The 20,751-nt window shown below is 41.4% G+C and overlaps 1 protein-coding gene across 2 annotated transcripts in view; it reads left to right on the top strand.

Moving 5' to 3' along the window:
- The window catches only part of cacna2d2a (calcium channel, voltage-dependent, alpha 2/delta subunit 2a), a 149,291-nt gene that overhangs the window by 111,221 nt on the left and 17,319 nt on the right, over positions 1 to 20,751 (top strand). For both annotated transcript variants that reach the window (XM_061043073.1, XM_061043072.1), the window contains 7 exons: positions 8,086 to 8,136; positions 8,396 to 8,495; positions 9,804 to 9,965; positions 12,866 to 12,976; positions 13,773 to 13,851; positions 16,838 to 16,887; positions 20,191 to 20,280. In XM_061043073.1, the coding sequence (XP_060899056.1) occupies positions 8,086 to 8,136; positions 8,396 to 8,495; positions 9,804 to 9,965; positions 12,866 to 12,976; positions 13,773 to 13,851; positions 16,838 to 16,887; positions 20,191 to 20,280 (643 nt within the window). The remainder of the gene's footprint in view (positions 1 to 8,085; positions 8,137 to 8,395; positions 8,496 to 9,803; positions 9,966 to 12,865; positions 12,977 to 13,772; positions 13,852 to 16,837; positions 16,888 to 20,190; positions 20,281 to 20,751) is intronic.

The raw sequence follows: 20,751 nt of genomic DNA, 5'->3' as shown, positions 1-20,751 counted from the left end.
TCCACAGGAGACATACACTTATGTCCTCAAACTTTGCCAATGTATTTACCTTTTTTGATATATTTAAAAAAATATTTGACAGGATTTTTTTCAAACAACATTTTTACTTCTTGCACATATCTGAATACAATATAATCCCCTTAAACAGTAAAAATCTACATGCATCAGTGTATTTTATATGAAAGTCATCCTTACATTTCCATTGGAAAACACGTTTCACAATTGCACAGTTGGACAATTTATTTTTAATTGGCTGCTGAAGGCATATCTGCACTTTATAGGGCTTTATGAATGTAACCATACGTACATAAAAAGGCTTTGATTTAAACCTAGCCTTTTATAAGATTACTGTACAGTGTTTAGTCCCGCCTCACACCTCCACTGCTCCCTCCAGCCCAGAGCTAAATAAATGATGTCGTTAAAAGGAGTGAGACCCTGACTCGTATTTATCTCAGTTAGCGATAATGTTGATGCATTGTCTTTTATTAAGAGGACAAAACAGAACAAGATAGGGGCTCTTTGTTTAAAGTACCCACCTTTTTCCCCTGTAGCCCTCTGTAAAACAACTGATCAGTGCAGTGCATGAGTGCCGGGGCAAGTGAGTGTCATGAACCGGACAGAACTAGGGCTGCATCGGTCCAAACAGCCACCTTCACCCACCCGCCCCAGCTTCCTGTCCATCCCTCCCAGTTCAATCTACCTGCCACTGTCACATCGGCTTTGTGGCAGCTCTGCCTGTTGCCTGGTTACAGGTTGGAGCGAACTGGACATAATCATGACAGCAATGTTGATTAGACCTGACCCCGTTTTCCATCTCTGTCGCGGTCCAGCTCAATTTGAGTGGCTGTTTGAGGTCAGGCTAGGCTTGTCAGATGAAGTCAACCTGCTCAGAGCAAACAAGCAAACGACAAGAAAAAGGAAGCCCGGCTCGCTGATTAACTTTGTACTAATCTCCAAATTTCAACAACTTGAAATGAAGAAATGTCTTGAGCTTGAGAAAATAAATAAATTGATACACTTATTTGAGGTTGAGCTTAAGGCTAACCAAATATACAAGATGCAGTTTATTCATCATAAAATCAAAAATGTCACTACCTTACTAATCAACCAGCACTGCTTCCCTAATTCCAGGAAAGAACTCCAAATTAAATAAAGCCATAAAGTTAATAAAAGAGATGTGTGGGAGATGCTGCATGTGTGATCAGGTTTGACTGATAAAGGTGTGTATTTTTTGCTCAGAGGAACACTTGTCGCCCCCTTGGTCCTTCATGTTTGTCGCTTTTGTCGTGCTTCTCCTCATGCCGGAGCCTTCGACACTCCTGTGGCACGTTGCCTAGCAACTTGTGCCCAGCTGCGCTGCGTGGCTGGGAGTGTCATGATATGTCAGGTCCAACCTGTGTGATTATAGTCTAACATGCTGTCTCCTCCACTGACAGTCTTAAGAGAGGTCGGTCAATCACACACACTCCATACACACTGTACATTGAGTGAGCCCATCATGTGTGTTTATGTGAAAGCAGCAGAAAACAGCATCATGAACAGAAGTAACATAAGCAACACACAACGTAAAACACAACTCATACATCCACTAAAAGTCAAAGTGAAATAAGACTACACTTTTAAGGCCTTTATTACAGAGAGAAAGTGGAAAGTGTCAGAAATTAGCAAGAGAGAGAGTGGGGAAGAAGCCAAAGGTCAGATTGAAACCTGGACTGCCCACTTTTACGATTGAAGCCTCTGTACATGGGGTGTGCAAACCAACCACTAGGCCACGGGGGCGCTACATTTGAAACAAAATTTTAATTACTGGAGTCACTTTTTAACAATATAAGAATATAAACACAAAGGATACAAAGGTAGCTTTTAAACAACAGAACAACAACAAAATGCATGGGAATAAACAACCAAACAACTTTTTACAAAGTATGTAGTCTAAGTAATATATAAGCACACTTACTGTGATACACAACCTCTCATATACCTTTCAGCACTCCTCCCCTCAAATCACTCACAGATCGCATGTGCCGATACGCCAGACGGCGACTCAAGCTTCACAAATACCACTATAAGAACTGGAAATACACAGATGCAATCGCAGGAACACACTTCACTAACATTTGAGTTGATGCAGTCTGGAGAAAGAGACCACAAGTCAAAGATGTGATTTACTTTAGTGAGTGGAATAACAGCCAGGATTCATGGCTAGTTTGTTCCATAACAGACCTGTAGCCTCTCTGGGATGGATAGTTTGTGACCTGGCCAGAGCTGGCCAGAGCTGACCAGGTGCACCTCTGAGTGAAAAAAAAAAAGAAGATCTGACAGCTGCCTGCCTCTACAGATGGGCTATCTGCCCGTCTGCTCCCCACATCAACAGCCTCAGGAAAATTAATGGTCCAGTCAACACACTTAATTGTCTCCAATTGCTCTGACATTAATTATTAACATTTGTCCATTATAATGTCTGTTCGTGTTATCAAGGGAAGCGAAGCAGAGGGTGAAGTAAGGGAGAGGGTGAAGAGAGAAATAACCAGAGACAGGCATGGAGTCCTGTTAGCCAAGCGTTGCAAAGATCCCATTAGCTCCCAGGCCCACAGCAGCATGTAGTCTATATCACATATTGATTTCTTCAAAAAGTCAATCTAACCTCTTTGTAAATATTATGACTGCTGGTCAGTCCTCAAGGCTGAGGCTCCCCAAAATACCACTCCCAGTATCTGGAGCTCTGCATCCTCCTTTCTTTCATTCTCTCCAACCCCACCTCAGACAGAAGAGAGACCGATGTATTATTAGTGAACCTGAAGGTGACACAAAGGCTTCTGCGGTTTTAGTCCTGAAAAAGTGTTTGACATGTCAGTTCGAGCCAACATGTGAGAGGACACAGCAGGAGACTCTTTTGTTCCGTCTCAGAGAGCAACAGTAACCGACTTGTCGACAAAAAAATGATTCTGATGTATTCCAATATGCATCATTAATTCAGTATTCTATTAAAGGAAAGTGGTTGTAAAATTGAGCATAAAATTTTGTGTGTTTTCTCTCCCCCGAAAATATGGAAATGTGAATCTCGGTACCAACACTTCCAATAATCAACAGAAAGTGGAATAAATAAACGGCAGACAACATCTATTTCTCCTGCAGGCTCTCTGGGCGCCGTCCTCCTATATTTTTTTTTATCTTAATTCAATCTTTATTCGCCTGCCACATCCACAGGAGCACTAAGAGAGCATCAGTCCATAAAATAATAAGCCCATCAGCACAACACAAATCCACGCACACATGGGAGCAAGCACACAATCACACCTACATGCACACGCACACACATATTAGCAGCAGTCCCTCTGTGTTAATATACAGCTCTCTCATTATTCTGCGATCCCTCTGCTTACATCTGCTGTACAAGTTGCATGCACATCATAGGTCATGCTATGAGGAAAATTCACACTGTACAAATGCACACGCAATACAGATACATGTTTGTGTATATAGACCTACCCTCATTATTTCTATACAGTGTACAACAGTGCCCATAGAGGTAGTTAAAAATATTGAACACACTGTTGGACAATTGCCAACACACACACACATATACAACCGCAAATGTACAGTAAGCCATTCTTGCACACACATTGTAGCACAATACAATGCTCCCAACCTTCTCCATATATCACGCTACATGTATCTATTGCATCCGTCTGAAATGTGTGTTGCAGATAATTCCTCCAATTTAAATGTAATGTACAACACTTTGTGGAATGGGTCAGGGTGCATAAACACAATCTCCCTGGAGAGTTAGCCCCCCGGCACAGTTAATGTATTGATTTTACAGCGGTGCGCCATGATAAAACTATTTCATGAATTCCAATGAGACTCCTTTAACAGACTGCTGCAAAAGGAGCAAAATACAATCACCACAACGCAGAATATGTCATTGTGTTCATTGCTTGTATAATGCATTTCTTTTAGATTTATGGCTGGTGGTGGCAGGTTGTAAGGGCGGGGTGGGGCTTGGGGATTGTGAATGTGGCTGCTTTAATCTCCTCTCTTTTAGAGCGATACCTGGTTCCACCTCAGTGTAAAGAGCTCATGTCTACCACAAACACAAGTCAGCCTTTATCTTGATAGTACATGCCATGATGGTATGTACACGTTCATATCATGACATATGTGATGTATGGTGAAGCCTTCTGAGATTGTGTTTCACACCCATGCTTCTCAAAGTGTGGAGCGCTCCCCAAAGTTTACACAAATGACCTGACTGGTGGAGAATGTAGTGCCCAGTGCTCTACCTAGGCAAGCCGCCCAGATATATTAATGGCCACCCAGGTATATTTTCTGCCCTACATTCGGCCTTTGGGACGAGTGAACTGGTAGGTGACCAGTTCATCTGATTTGATAAACAAATGACCCTAACCCTAAGAAACAACATCATAATTATCAAATGGTGCAGAAAAAATGATCAAAGTGCAAAGACATGACTTTTGTTAGCTTTAGTTGGACCACATGAGCCTTATTTCAAACTGGACAATCAACCAATAGCAAACAATGTAGCTAGCACGTCTAGCTTTTCCCATACACAAAGCAATGCAGTGGGAGGTGTCTCTGAATACCTTCTCATGATTGACAGGTATAAACAGTTTAAATTGAATAATGGGCAGTAGTTATTAATGAGTTTGACCAAGCAGGTGCGCTTCCCCTGTTAGGGGCTCAGATGTAAATGAACATTGACGTATGATACAAATGATATGATATGGTCAAATAATGGCCAAACTTCGAGTGGGCGGACGGAGAGGCCACAGGCTGGTATGTTGGGTTTGCTGGCTGATGGCTGATGGTGGTGTCGTGGTGGGACAGAGTGGGCGTCAGGGCCCAGTTCAGCACCAGCCAGGCCCATCTGCTTGTCACCTGGCCTTGGCACGCAGGAGACTGGGTAATGACAGGGAAAGAATGGCATCAGTGGGCAGAAGCTGAGAGGTAATTACTGACTGGAATCCATGCAGAAACAACACATCTGGATCCATGAGTCAAAATCTGGAGAAATATACGCTGATACCGGCCTTGATCCATGATTTTTATCTGTCAGGACAGTAGATATTAGCCTGGAGACTGAAAATCCTTGACTCAATCCCACTCCCTCTGATCCTGATGTTCCTTGCTCAGAAGCACAGAGAGAATTCAATTGCACTTTAAGCAATGGAAAGGGAGAGAAAGAGAGCGCTGCTGATACACCAAGACAATCTGCGGGGAAAATCAGCCATGGCAGCAATATGGCTTCAGTGTTGAGTGACGCTATCCTGGCTCATGAGTAACTCTTCTCTACTCCATCACTGCTCACATATTCTTCCTAAAGCCCATTACTGGTGATCAATGCTGCCTCTTTCACAGTTATAAAAAAAATTATCTGCTTGAAAGTGATATTTTCTCAGCAGATTTAAGGGCCACAGCTTGCAGAATTCTCCATTGTGAAAATTTTACATTGGGAGTGGAAGAAGACCTATAATGACTGCGAGTAATAGAAGTCTACATTGCCTTATAATTAACATTTAGCCCCTTCAAAATAATTTCAAGTTCCCATTAAAGATCTATTCTCCTCTGTGAGTAATAGACTGACCAGAGAAGTTAATGAAAATCGGCAGTTGGTCTGCAGGCATCAGGCGTCACCAAATGACCCTCCTTCAATCTCCAGACGAGGTGTCTCCATCCGTGAGCCTGAGGTGGTGGAGACGTGGGCCACATCCTCGCCGAGTTTCTGTCCTGCATCGATGATCGCTTTCACAAACTCCACCAGCTCGAATAGAAAGAGGCTGCCCGCCACTGTGTGAAGTCTGGGCTCTCTCTCTCCCCTCCCCCTCTCCCTCCCCCAAATTAAGATTTCAGTAATTAAATTGATAAAAGTCATGCATGCCAATATGCCTCATGGTTCCAGACCTGATTTCAAACAGCACACACTCATGGAGAGCTGCGCAAGTTCTACCTTTGATGTGGCATTCTTTATTATTGAAAATAATTGGATTCTCTTCCAACCCCCCCCCCCCCCCCCCCCCTCTCTCTCTCTCACTCACACACTTACACACATACATTCTTACCATGTTCACTCTGGGCATGCTCAGTTAATCGACCTCTTGTGAGGCAATGCTGGTGCTGAGTCTCAGTTCCATCTAGGGGTTTCAGCCAGCTTTTCAGCAGAGTGGGTCCTGGGTTGTGTCCGAAAAATGGATTTCAGAAGCCTAGTTGGTGTGCTGGGGGATGTCACATCCACGGGTCAGAGGTCATCACGCAGGTTGGAGTGGCGCCTGCCAGTGAGTGGAAGCGGTGAGACTTGTGGGATCGTCGACAAAGCCTACCGGGGCTCTGTTGCTCTACCTCCATATCAGCCTGGCCGAGCATAAGAAAAAAGCCTCTCTGGCCCACAGGCAGCTGGCTTCTCTCCACACTCAGCGGAACGGCTGATAATCAGCAGAAAGAGACCCCTGATGATTACTCTGCTGCTGCCTAAGATGCCTGCTAACTGCTTGCCAGCTCACTCCTCAGAATGTCAAACTAGAACTCACATTTGAAGCTCTCTCTCTCCCCTCTCAGTGTGCCACAGAAAGGCTCATAATGTCCATCAATCTCAGCCCTCTTTGTATCAGGAGTAAATGGGAATTTAATTGCCATTGGAAGAGAATAAGAACATTTTTGATTTCTCTCTGTATGTCACCCTCTATCAACTGTGGACACACGTTATTTGTGCGCCTGGTCCATGACACAAGTTGTCTAGCTTTTCTGGTTTAGTGGCGCTGGGCCTTGTGGGCCTACGCTGTACCATGGCTGACGCACTCTAAAAACTGAACTATTTTAGGTAACTCTGCAGCAGAAACATAATGGTCTTAAGCAGCATGTTCCGCACCCCAACAAAGCCACTGCCAAACTAAATAATGTGTTTGACATCCAACTGATGAGTCACCACAGGAAACAAAAATCAGCTTTCTTACTACTTTGACAGCACTTTGCTCAGCACAGACTCTCCACAGCACGAGTCAGGTTGCTCCTTCACAAGTTTGTGTAAATTTCAAATGACTGAATAATAAGCATATTCGACTTTATGAGTCACCAGAGCATGACTGCAGAAAATATTATTTAGGTAAGACATTTAAGCCCAATTTCAGTCCTGAAATCTTTTGTTGTATGACTTTTAAATAAGAGGAGTGGAATGGATAGTGTCCATCTGATGACCCCAGTGATGTTGTTGCCTCCCTTTATAACCTGCCTCAAATACCCACCATGGCATCCCCCCCTGGAAACCCTCGGCTGGCATGATCATCCCCACTCACATCATCATAGGTTATAAAGCAGGTTACAAAGGATTGTATCTCCTCGTCCTAAAATAGAACTGAATGCAGTTGTCAGTATCCATGTCTATTAAACAGTCAGGTTAGTCAGTGTGAGGTGCAAATGTCCCTTCAAAAAAAATTAACATTTGATTACTAAAGACTGTTGTCTCGTGTTAATTGATTGTTGTATTATTACTGTATTATTGTATATTTAATTCAATTGATATTACATTTAATTATTTTATTTTTTTTAAATCTGACAACATCAATAAGTGTGTCCAGTTATAGTGGACTGTGACTTGTGTCATGTTTTGTCAAAAAAAAAAAAATGGTTATATTAAAAAAAAAAAAAAAAAGCTTTCGTTCCTTTTAACAACTGTTGATGTTCACTTTTGCACCTTTGACCAGGCCTGTAAAAAGATTTCCTCTGGTTTCTGGTATGGCAAGCTATTGTAGTGACTATGTAATAATATACTTAGACCATAAATTAGCAATTACTTTGGCTTATGCGGTAATTATTTAGAGTAGGCATTGTAATTCAGTTAAGCGGAGTATCTCTGTTGAAGTCAGCCGACAGTAGCTGTAGCCAACACTGAAATATGTAACAACTTATTAACTCTTCTAAGCACATAAGCCTTCTCTGTATTCTGTAGCTTAAGTGGGCTCAGCCACGGTCCCTCCATATCATTATGGCCTGGCTCCTTGTGGCTTTGGCTTTTTTCTTTGGGGCAATTCTTAAAGATTATGGGTGAAAATTAAAGCTTGTTCTTTTGTGCAGGTATATCCAAGGTGCATCCTCTCCAAAGGACATGGTCATCATTGTGGACGTGTGAGTATCTCAATCCTCATTTTTCTCTCTCTGCCTCCTCTTTTCACATTTCCCCTTGGCTGGAGAGGAAAGGGCACTAGTGCCACCTGTTGGTCTTAGGAAAGCCTCAACTTGGAGCGAAGTGATCTTGTGATTGAAGACCATCTGCAATTTTGTGTACATGCAGAATCATAAGAATATTTCGAAGAAACTAGTCCAATTAAATGTTTGGAAAAAACCTGTCTACTTAAAACTGAGCGTCGTTGTGTTCTTTCTGCAGGAGTGGGAGTGTCAGCGGACTCACTCTGAAGCTGATGAAAACCTCTGTGATAGAGATGCTGGACACTCTGTCGGATGACGACTATGTGAATGTAGCCAGGGTGAGTAGAAAACCCGCAGATCAGGATCTGTGAATTATGAAAAATTTGTTGGATTCATTCAACAGGAGTAAGTAAATGACACAGTGAGCTCATTCGGCTCCCAACTGTTTGTTTGCAGTAGAAAACTACATTTCCCTTATTTTAATGTATTTGCTTTTACTGCATCACTGTTGGCTGTGCGGGATTGTTCGAGTCTCACGCTTTCTCTCTGTCGCTGTGCTGATTACCATGCTTTCTATTACGACCAATATGTAGGGAAATATTAACTTTATCCTATATTGCAGGACCGATAACACACACACACACACACACACACACACATGCAAACACAAACACATCCACAGGCTCGGTGTGGTGGTTCTGTTTGGAGACTTCCCCCGGTAATCCTTCATAATCCATTGCTCTTAGCCACTGTATGCCTCTAAATCCCAGCTCTAGGAGCAGGGAATGAGCATGGTAATCTGGGTGAGAACGCATCTGATTTTCAACTGTAATAAAAAAAGTGAAGGCTCACAATAGCTTGCTGGTGAATTCATTGCAAATACAAAAGACGATAATACCAAAAAAATTACTGAACATAATAACTTTATATACAATCTTATTTTTGGTTTATTATAGAAAGCAGGTGTAAACCATGTTATACTTTCTCACATTTATGGATTCAGTAGGACAGATATTGAGAAGTGATGCACATTTTATATTTGGCTCTGATTGCTTTTGTGTTGGATTTCTATGTTGGCAATTTAATGATGGCACAAAACCATTGAAAAATGTCATTTTTTCCTCGCACATAAATGTCTCATATCAATCTTGCCCTAGGAATGTCAGCATTATATTTTGAGTTGACCTTCAAGTAGAAACAGCATTTGAAACCTGCTTACAGACACCACTGCTAGCGTTAATCACTCACAGAGCCTGCACACAAGAAGAAAAGTATACACCATGATGCACCACACACACACACACACACACAGTTTTAGGCCAGTCTGGTAGATGAGATGAGACAGGTGATATTACCTTGGCTGGGTTTCTGTCAGTGGTTTGCTCTGGCTTTCAGGTGCACCTGTTCTGTGTATGGAAAGTTGTAATTACTGGTGTTTGGTGCCAGCAAGGGAGTAGCAGGGCACCTTACATCTCCACACAGCCACATACTACAAAACATGTGCACACCTTTGATAAAGAAACACACCGTAACACAGTCTAACAGTAGACTCGTTTTTCCTCTTTTAATTTTGTCTCATGTTTGTCCAGAAAAGCCGGTACTCATACACCATATGCTCATGTGTGTCTTTGTATTTTCTCTTTCAGTTCAACGAAAAGGCAGACGCTGTTGTTCCTTGCTTCCGGACTCTGGTTCAAGCCAACGTTCGAAACAAGAAGATCTTCAAGGATGCTGTCATGCATATGCAAGCCAAAGGAACCACAGATTACAAGTCTGGATTCACATTTGCCTTTGAACAGCTTCTCAATGTAAGAGCCAACACGCTTTTAGGGACAAATAAAGCAGGTTGGATTGTTTGTTTTTTTTGTGGCTGAGGAGCTATGTGCCTCGAAATGCTTCAATAATATTCTGGAACTATGTACTGTAGCTACAGCATGTTATTATACATCGTGTCAGAGTCACTGTCTGATCCAATTAATGAAACAGAATGAACAGGCATGACACTTCCTGGTCCAGGTTGGTATGGGAGATTTCAAGAGTTCTGTCATTGTGGTGGATAGGTCTGATAACAACTGCTGTTGTGTTTGAGTCACACTTACGTTTGCAGCAGCCAGCACAGCGGTGACGTCTGTCAGCAGCAGGCGTGCACGTGGTCCCGACACAGGTGCTGCCTCAGCTCCGTATGCTGCTGTGTATTTTAAGAGGCTGCCACCCTAATGGGCTCTGATGGGATGATTGATGAGCGCAGCCCAGAGTAGATCAGCCACAGACACTTTATATTCCTCTGGTGGGCTCGGAGGCATCGAGCCAAGTGCCAGCTGCCCCCCTTCCACCGGCCCCCCTCCTACCTTCCCTTGCCAGCGGAATGAGAAATAAAAAGGCACTTTTAATCGCTGTCTGTGCCCATGATTGGTGACAGAAGCACAATAAAAATATGTAATTGTAGCAATATTATTTATCTTTATTAGAATCTTGTCAGATTGACATGCCGCTGGCTTGCATATCAATGGCAGCCGTTATGCAGGCATGGGGGGGGGGGGGGCATGAAGGGGTTTGTATCTCAGCTGAATGCTAAAAACTGGTGCCTGGCTATGAACGTACTGTGCTGGAATGCTTGTGAAAGTGTTTCTGACAAAACGCTAATGTTGTAAACTACTAATGAATTCTTCAAATTCAGGAAACGTATGTCAACTAACTCAGCTTAAATGACGAAAAGCTCGGAATAAAAGCTTACACGTGTTTACTGTAACAAAATGTGAGACAAAGAATACTTAAAGATAAGTATGTGAGAACAATATCATGTGGACAATAACTAATATTAATCCTCATTATAAAGGGATTGCCGGGATAAATCCCTGTCTCCTTTCTTCTCACAACACCGTTTATTAGATAACTGCTCTGTAACACTACATATATATGTTAATGTGGTTCCTAGCTACCCTGAAATGTTCTTGGTAATCGTCTGTATGCATTGAAAAACCAAAACAACCATAAACAAATGTGCATGCACAGATATTTAAACATACAGCTTAATGTTTGATATGATTTTAAAGGTGAAGTTTGGCACATGAAGAACTAAAGTCCAAATAGAATTCCACTGTTTTCCAATATATTTATTGCTATATCCTTGTCATAGCATCAAAGAAACATACAATAACAATTGAACAGTCTAAGACCAAAACTACTTACATTGCACACATCCACAGATACACACACATACATTCTACTTACAGATAAATAAGATGAAGTGCAATAAAATAAATCAAATCAAATCAAATATTAAGTTCTACAGTACATCGTCCATTCAGAAGAAGCCTACATTATCAGCTTCTACGATGTCAATGTGTGGTCCCTAGAGCTGGGTTAAGTATTTTCTTTGGCTTTAGTAATGTCAGTTAGTATTTCCAGATCATTACAGTCTGAAAGCCCTTTTATCCAAATTCACAATGATGGAGCATCCACACTTATCTCCCTATAAAGTGAAATAACTCTTCTGGCTGAAAGAAGTCCAGAAGTTCAGTCTGTTTCTATGTTTGTATGAAGACCTTTGGATAAATAACAAGAACACAAACTTTGACATTTCAAGGGACTTTAGGATTAAACACCACTTACAGACATTTTATTTATAACATTTTCAATCTTAAAGGTCACATATTATGCAAAATACACTTTACCATATTTTTCTAACGCTAATATGTGTGCCTGCCTCTCTATTAACTTCCCAATTTATGAGAAAAGTCCATCCTCTCCATCCTTAACCTGCCCCACTTTTCAGAAACCATGTGCTTAAACAGGCTGTTTGGAGATTTTCCCTTTGTGACATCAGAAAGGGCAGTAACCCCTCCCCCAGGCGGGTGACACTCCCATAGCTAGGTGTGTGTTCTGCCTTCTGAGTCTGCCGTTCCACCAGAAACAATTGGGTTTGTAGCGCGAAAGCCCAAGCCACCCAAGCCCTTCCAGAGAGGGGCGTGGTCAGACACAGCTTACTTGCATTTAAAGGTACAGACACAGAAACAGCCTGTTCTGAGCAGGGCTGAAATAGAGGGATTCATAGACATGATAAAATACAGGATCAGAGTTGATTTTTGTCAAGAAACTTCACAGACATGTTTTGGGGAGCTCTAAGTCTTATTTTAACTTGATGAAAAGGAGTAGAATATGTGACATTGAAGACATTTCCATGGACAGTGAAGGAGAGTACATCTTTCCACAGTTTTTTGTTGTTTTTTTTTAAAGGAAAATAATATTTCACATAGGACCTTTTCAGCCACAAATGAGATCTAAATGGACAACTTGTTGATCTTCATGATAACAAATTTCCTGGGAAGCAATTCCCTTTTCTAGAGTACCTTTTTATCTCTTGATGTGAACAACATGGGTTATGGCAACATACAGTATATGTCTAAGCCCTCTACCATTGCATATACCCAATAAAACACTGGAGCATTAGCTTATTCTTTAATTTAAATCTCATAGCTGCCATCATATCCATAGCATGCCCATGTAGTTACCAGTGTTCTGATAAAATCTATAGAATGTAATACTATATAATTTTTCCCTTTTATTTTGCACATTTACCAAAATGCTGCACTGCTTTAAGTGAATGCTCTAGAATAATCACCTTCACTTTATATTCATGCACATTATCTAACCTGCCTCTCTTTTTTTTGCTCTCCTCTCCTCCCTCCTCTCTTTTCATGTGCCACAGGAGAGCAGTGCCCCGAGGGCCAACTGCAATAAGATGATAATGATGTTTACAGATGGCGGGGAGGATCGTGCACAGGACATCTTTGAGAAGTACAACTGGCCCAACAAAACGGTGAGTCTGTCCCCATCATGCTGGTATCTATGGAATATACCCGCTCTGCCAGCCCAAGAGATCATGCATGCCCCCCCCCCCCCACACACCCCCACCCCATCCCTCACCGTCTTCTACCAAACATTTTCTCATTATTGCACAGACAGTCATGTTCGATCTACAACAAATATGCCAAGCACAACAATCTGTGAAAACAACACTATGCTTCACTTCCATTTTGGCTGTTTTGGATTCCAGATTTTTCTTCCTGTGATTCATCTCTTTGGCCTTTCTTCAACTCTCTCCCTCCCCCTCTCTCTGTCTCTGCCTGGTTCGCTTTCTTTCCATCTTCTTCCATCACTTTTGTTGTGTTGCTGCTGGTGTTAACAGCTCTGACCTGCTGACTAATTAGCCACTTTATCTTCAGAGCCCATGAAATAACAGCTGATAGATACTCAGTTTGTGTCTTTGTTCCAGTCTTGCTGCCAATCCGACACCTCCTGTTCCACATTTCACGTCCCCACTATATGATATTTATTCTGATCGACATTTACTTCCCAGTGTAACGGATGCTTTCGTTAAGGAAAAATCTGAAGTTTGACAACTCTTACATTGCACTCTTATGTCAGAGACTGTTGTGAGTTGACTAGAAGGCTAATCTAATCATACTCAAGACTACTGTATTGCTCTAGCACTCATCTCTGCAGGAAGTTTGCTTTTATTCTTCCTGCCTTCATGTGATTAGTGTTTTTGTTCTCCCTCTCTCTCCCTCTCTCTCTCTCTCTCTCTCTCTCCATTTGTGTTCTTGTCTATCCAGGTCCGTGTGTTCACTTTCTCCGTTGGCCAGCATAACTATGATGTCACCCCTTTGCAGTGGATAGCTTGTGCCAATAAAGGTAAGTGGATGAGAGGTTTTTTGGCAAAGCATATTTTAAAAGGTTAACTATAAAGAAAACGAAATATGGGTTCTGGCGGCAGCATGGAAAGTAGAGTGTATTGTACATTCATTTAAGGATTGGTGGTTTGTTCATCATTGCTCCTGATAGTCATTTTAAAGATGGACACATTTTTCACCACAGCTTACATAATGTAGATCACTGCAGCAGTACAGAGTGACAAATGAACTGAAAATGTGCAGCAGTCCGTTCTAAAAGTCAAGTCACTCTCAAGTGAGAAATGTTAAGTTTAATCAACCTTTAAAACCATGATGAAACAAAATCATAAAAGACATATTGCACTTCTCTCACTTTATACACAACACTACGTTGATTTGAAGAGCAAAATGATGTCCCTTTATGCATGTTTATTTCAAATATACAAGTTAAAACTTTAAGAGTGACTGATCTTCCTTAAAATCATTTTTTTTGATGATCTTCAGTTCAAGAGCAATGTTAAGAATTACTACAAGACCCCTGTCGCTGCTTGGTCTGATCACAGGTGTTGCAAAGAACATGTGACCAAACAGTGTTTCTTGTTGTCACCAGACCTAAAAAAAAGCTTGAAAATGAGTTCTGAAAGTGTAGCCAAACCCAGCTTGTTAGCTTGGTATTACAACAAAATGAAATATTAAAACCAGCCTGCACCATAAGAAACGCATCATCGCTAAGATTTTTCCTGATGTCCATCCACTGTGATATGAAATCGATATTTTATTTATCTAAGCCGGCCACATTCCCTGAAATAACCCAGAGAACAGGCAGCCCTGCCTGTGACAGACAGTCTGACAGCCCACATGATTCAGCCGCTCCTCCTGTCAGCTACTTTGTCTGCATAAATCTCCTCTCGACTCAGCTCATTTAGTCCCAAACCTGACGCACACTGTTGTTGTTGTGCTCACTTTTATATAGCCGCTTCTTCTTCGTCTGTTCTGTGGCTTGATTTATGAATGTTTCTCAGTGTTGCAGTTTATCTAAAGCTGCTCCTTTATGAGGCCTTTAGCTGTCTGTATGAAGCCTCGTCTAACCGCGGCAGTTGATTAGCTTACTGCCAGCAGAGCCGAGTGCTTCAGAACTATCGCCCCAGAAGTTGTTATTAATTAGCAGGAGGAGTCTGTAGCAGGATGATTACCATACCATCTCCCTGTCAGACCCAGGAAAGTCCTGGATTACGCCTCTGTGCCAACATGCTCTTTGCTGTTCACAACTGTAGTGATTACCATACTACTAAAGCCTATGCCAACATAAGACAATAGTGTTGACACAGCAACCTCAATGGAGCTGTCCTCTCATATCTTCACTACTTATTACTCTTTGGTATCTTGCTCCAACAGAACCAGCTCCCTGACACTTCCACAGGCCCTAACCCTTCACCCGTGACAAACACACATTAGACAAACAGCAGCAACACACACACACACACTCACACAAAAGCACAAACACTTTGAGATGCTCGCTGTTGTCTCTCTTGAGGTTGACTGCGATCTTAAGAAGACAATAACCTCTCTGTGACTCTGAGGACAATGCAAACATTTCTCCATGCTCTCAGACACTCAGACAAAATCCAAAAAGAGGACAGAGTTATCTTCAAAAGAAAAAAAAAAAAGGTGAAACGGAGGATAAAAGCAGCAAATATGATATACTGCAGTGGTGATCCTAATACATTCTGAAAGTGCTGTTTATAATCCTAAACCAGAACTGAAATATCCCCTGAACACACGATGGTCATTTACAATGAAAAAAATCAAATTGAATGTGAAATGTGTTGAACAAGTTCATTAGGAAACATATTAAAGTTTATACATAAACATGACATAAATCTTCATAAGAAACGTTTATATGAATTAGAGAGTTACTACATTAGAGGAAAATATGTACCCTTACTTCATACAGCATATACTCTACACAACGATTAGCACACTGAAAAACAATTTAGTAAAAATTAGTCTTGGTATATTTCAAATTCAATACATTTATTATATTTAAATCTTAGGAAAATTGCATCTTATTTTCAGGTGTTTTGTTCCTCAAACCAGTCCTAAATGACTTCATCAATCAGAGGATGGTATTTAAGGAAAACTGAACTGAGAGGCATTATGTAAGAGAGTTTGGAAAGAAAATATGTTATTGATTTGAATGCCTAATTGCCCCTCACACAGAAGACCCCTGTTGTTAACCTGCACACCACACATTAGATCAACGCTAAGATCTTAATTTTTTGCTACCACCTGTGTTTCCCCCCAACCCCCCTCACCACCTCTCGCCCGAGCTTTGCCCTACAAACAAACAGATGCCACCTCTCCGGCACGCTGCCAAACGCGCAGGGACAAACTACAGCGCTGAAAAAAACTATGACAAATAGCTTTGCCCCGCATGTGTGTGAACAATAGATTGTGTGTGAAGAGACGAGTGTGTGTGGACAAATGAGAAAGACGAGGCGAATCTCGACACAAACCAGTGTGGCAAAGTGCATAATGTATCAAAATAATGAGAGTCATCTTGGCCTTTTAACATTCTGGTGATGCCGTCTCCATCTGCAGCCCTTTGTATAAACACTCATGGCTTTAATAACTCGGGGAGCGGCGCCATTATTGACCCAGTCGGTCACTCTCCTACATTCCTAATCAGCAGCAGCAGCACCCGGGGCTCAGCATTCCCAATGAGCCTCCACATTTACATCCTACAGCACAACCACAAGTGTGGAGAGGTCAATGCCCACGAGCTCTGTCATGCCCGCATGCTGCCGCATCATCACTTTGAGATGATGGCATTACATGTACCTAATAACATGGAGGAGATTAGAGTCCAATCTACAAATGGATCGTTTTAGTCCACACAGAGGCGGCTTAACGCTGGAAAATGTGGACAGAATATGACACATGCAGGCACAACAATGCAGCAGATTTCTGTTGGAATAGTGTATTGATTCTCTCCTCTTCATCTGCAGGTTACTACTTTGAAATTCCATCGATTGGTGCCATCAGAATCAACACGCAGGTAAGATATATGGAGTGTGTACAAGCTTCTAAACACACCCTTGTGAATCAACTAAGCACTGACATTTTAAGCAAGAATATCGTCCCTTCTTTGTTCTCTTGCTTTGATTTAAATTATACAGATTATAGATTTGCTTTTAGGTAAATGTAAAGGGACAGCAAAGGACACAGCTAGAAGACTTCAGACAGTGACAGAGTTTGGCATGGAGTGCGAAAAAAAACAAAACCTAAGTGGTCTCTCTTAGACAAAAAGCCCTTCACATTAGAGCTGTAAAGTAAATCACTTTACATAATTACATCAAATTTAACAAAATGAGCAGGGCCAGTCAACACGTCACAAAAGTCTGAATCTAATGTGATATATATGAAACATAATTTGATGTATAGCAGTAATGCTTTCTCACTCGGCATGTGCACATTTTACCTGTTTGATTTAAAGAAGCAGTCAAGCGAAGTTCAAGCTAGCTACTGTATGAGCTCCCTTTAGATTAATTTATGCCAACTTAGAGGTGAACAAAATGCTTTTTGAATTTTTTTCCAATTCAGGAGTGACATGTTACAACCACAGGTATTGTATAAAACATGAAGAACACAGATAGATGTAAAAGTTAGTTAGAATACTTTCTTTTACATTTGTTTATTTATTACACTTCATGTAGTTATTGCAATAATGAGCAATGTTACAGCACATAGCATATTTTTCTCAAATTGTGCAGGCCGTCTTCACATCTTCTTATTTTCTCTTTCTTTGGCTCTTTGTATCACACACACACACCTTTTGGGTTCCTCACATGCCCAGGGTCCTGCCGCCCCCCACAATGCTTGAGGCACTACGAGCTCCATAACGCCCTTGGGAAAACCTCATTCCAGCTGTAGAAATTGACTCGATTGCAGGGCAGTGGTGGGGCCTACTGCACACCCCCTCCTCTCTCTGTCCCTCTCTCCTCCCCTATCACCTCTTCCTCCTCCCCCCCCTCAGCCGTGGTGAGCGATCAGGCCCCCAGAATATATTGTCAGCTGTTCTATTAACTCTGGCATATTTATATTCTGAGAACTGCCACTTACTCTAATAGGTTTTCTGAAGGTGGGTGACTTCAGCTCTGTGTGTGTGTGTGTGTGTGTGTGTGTGTGTGTGTGTGTGTGTGTGTGTGTGTGTGTGTGTGTGTGTGTGTGTGTGCGTGCGTGCGTGCGTGCGTGCGCGCGCGCGCGCGTGGCGTGTGTGTGTGTGAGTGTGTGTGTGTGTGAGTGTGTGTGTGTGTAGGCCCAGAGGACACATTATTTAATCACACTCTGCCCTTAACATCACACACTCATCACAAAGACTCACTTGACTAAGATGACAACATCCTAAGATACAGAAGCAGCTCAGATGGCTAAAATATTATAATTCAAACCGTCTGGTGTCACAATGCACATGGTGTCAGCAGTGTGGAGCATAGACCTGTGGGATATGAGAAAAATGTGCCATGTGCATTACATTGTTAAATACTGCGATTATGATATGAAGTTCAATAAGTAAACAACTTTCAAGTTTCTATCCTACTTACTGCTGTTAACATTTTACACAATACCTGTGTTTGCAACATGTTTCTTCTGAATTCAAAATAAAGCATTTTTTCCCCAAATTAATTTGTACCAATGAATCTGAGGAGAGCTGATAGCTAGCTTGAGCTTTATTCAACTGCGACAATCGGTGTGAGCCTAGCCATTAACCTTCATCCCATGGAACAAGTGTCGCATGCTGAGTAAGAAAGCATTGCTTGTTTTATTTCATAATCTTTAATGACACAATCAGACCTTTGGGATTTGTTTGTTGTGAATGCTTTTATCAGGATAACGATGTAGAGTAGTTTTTGGGGGAAAATTGGAACGAAAATGTTGTTTTTCTACTTCACTGTGGTAGTGATGTATTTCTTTAGGGTCTCAGTGGAGCAACTGTACCAGGCTTAAGTTAGGATGTTCAGCACTTTGGATCAACTATGTTGTGTTTAAAGTGCTATATAAATAAAGTTGAGTTGAGGATGTTTGTCTTCAGAGACATCAGAGTAGTGAGTTTACTCTTTGTGATTGTAGTTTTGTAGGAAGATAATACCATTTAATCAATGCTCAGGGATGCTGCTGGAGTCTATACGGCTCTGGTTGCCTTGGACAACATATCTCCGGTTGCTGACTTTTTATATTTCCTAGATTGTTCCAGCCAGGCGGAAAATTCCCCCTATATCCTGTGAAAAGGTCTAGCTGTCATTGTCCTGATGGAATATCTCCCTGTGGCGCGTTAAACCTGACTTTTATTGAGCTAATAATAGAATAGGTTACGCCTGTCAGCACCTCACTGTTCAGGCGATGAAAAACAAACGGTCAAAAGCATTACACTGAAATAGCTGTGTGCTTATACCGAGCCTTTTGTGGAATGAGGATAGACACAAGGGTCAGAACCTTACAATAACGTTTCCCTCTTCTCTGCTAAAACGGATGGAAATATGTCCACATGTGTGAATGAGTCATATTTTTTAAATTAACATGTTACCCCGAGAGAGCTGCTGCATTTCCCTTGATCCCGGTTTTACATTTAAATGTAATGTTTTGATACATATTAAAGTTATGACACATCAAAAACCGATTAAAAAAACTGAGGAGAAATCTGAAGTTTGTCTTTATGTAGAATCATGCAAACTGAAATGAGAGATTAATTCAGCCGTCCTCATAATAACACACTGACATTGTGATTGTCCCGTGCCTCATATGTCATGAGGTCAATCACTCAGTCATTTTACCAATTACACTCCATCTCCAAATCGACGAGGATCAATAGGTTGTTTACAAAAAAAAAAGACATCTCAGCTGTTGGTGCGAGGTTTTCTCTGGAGACCAGAAAATATAATGAATATGATGTATTACTCGTAAACTTAACCTCTCACCTCTATTCACCATCGCTGTTGGATATTCTCACAGTGCTGGGGATGACAGCAGAGCCTCTGGGAGAACGGCCTGTTTGCACGTCGTGCCATTGACACCCCTAATGTGTTTTTAATAGCTCCTTCATAATGATGAAAAACGGCCCTGAGTGTCTCAGGACTCGAGGCTTTATGGCTCGGCAGGACTGTGATGCTGCTGCTGGTGGCCCACTGGTTTATGTGGTGACAAAGAGGAGGCCGGTCAGGGTCTTATAGTTTTATGACAGATGAATGTTGAAAGGCTCTTCCAGCCCTCTGCTTTTAATGACCGTACATGATAACCACTATAAACGTCTGTTTGATAATGTGTGTTTAATGTGTGTGTGTGTGTTTTTTTTTTGCTGCTGCAGGAATACCTAGATGTGCTGGGTCGTCCCATGGTCCTGGCTGGGCCTAGAGCCAAGCAGGTGCAATGGACAAACGTCTACCAGGATGCTCTGGTGAGAGAGAAACTAAAATCAGATAAATGAGTTATTGACTCTGATAGTAACAGTGATATTACTTCTATACATGTCTCATGCAGATTAAAACAACGTTCTAATTTTGTTAATGTATTTACGTGAGGGAATAAGTTAATGATTTTTCATCAAATTAAATCTGAGAATTCATTTTCTACTCTATTTATATCTAATTATTAGATTAATATTTGGCATATAAAGTGTCAGAAAATAGTATAAAAGCTTTTTCAGTTGGAGGTTATGTCTTTTATGTTTTGCTTTCTTGGCTTAAAATCGAAAGACTAGATATGATCTAAAACAGAGAGATCTTTGCAGGAATACTTCTTTATAGATTGGAATTAATGCAAATATTCTGTCTTCAAATGGACTAGCTCTATTATTAACTTCATACCTGATATTTTGTCAAATTCAAGATATATCCTCTTCTATTTGCTGCACTTTTTTTTTGATAGT

Source organism: Labrus mixtus, chromosome 7 (genome assembly GCF_963584025.1).
Source record: "Labrus mixtus chromosome 7, fLabMix1.1, whole genome shotgun sequence".
Classification (NCBI taxonomy): Eukaryota; Metazoa; Chordata; class Actinopteri; order Labriformes; family Labridae; genus Labrus; species Labrus mixtus.
The sequence above is the reverse complement of the archived record's forward strand: the minus strand, read 5'-3'. Positions and strand labels throughout refer to the sequence as shown.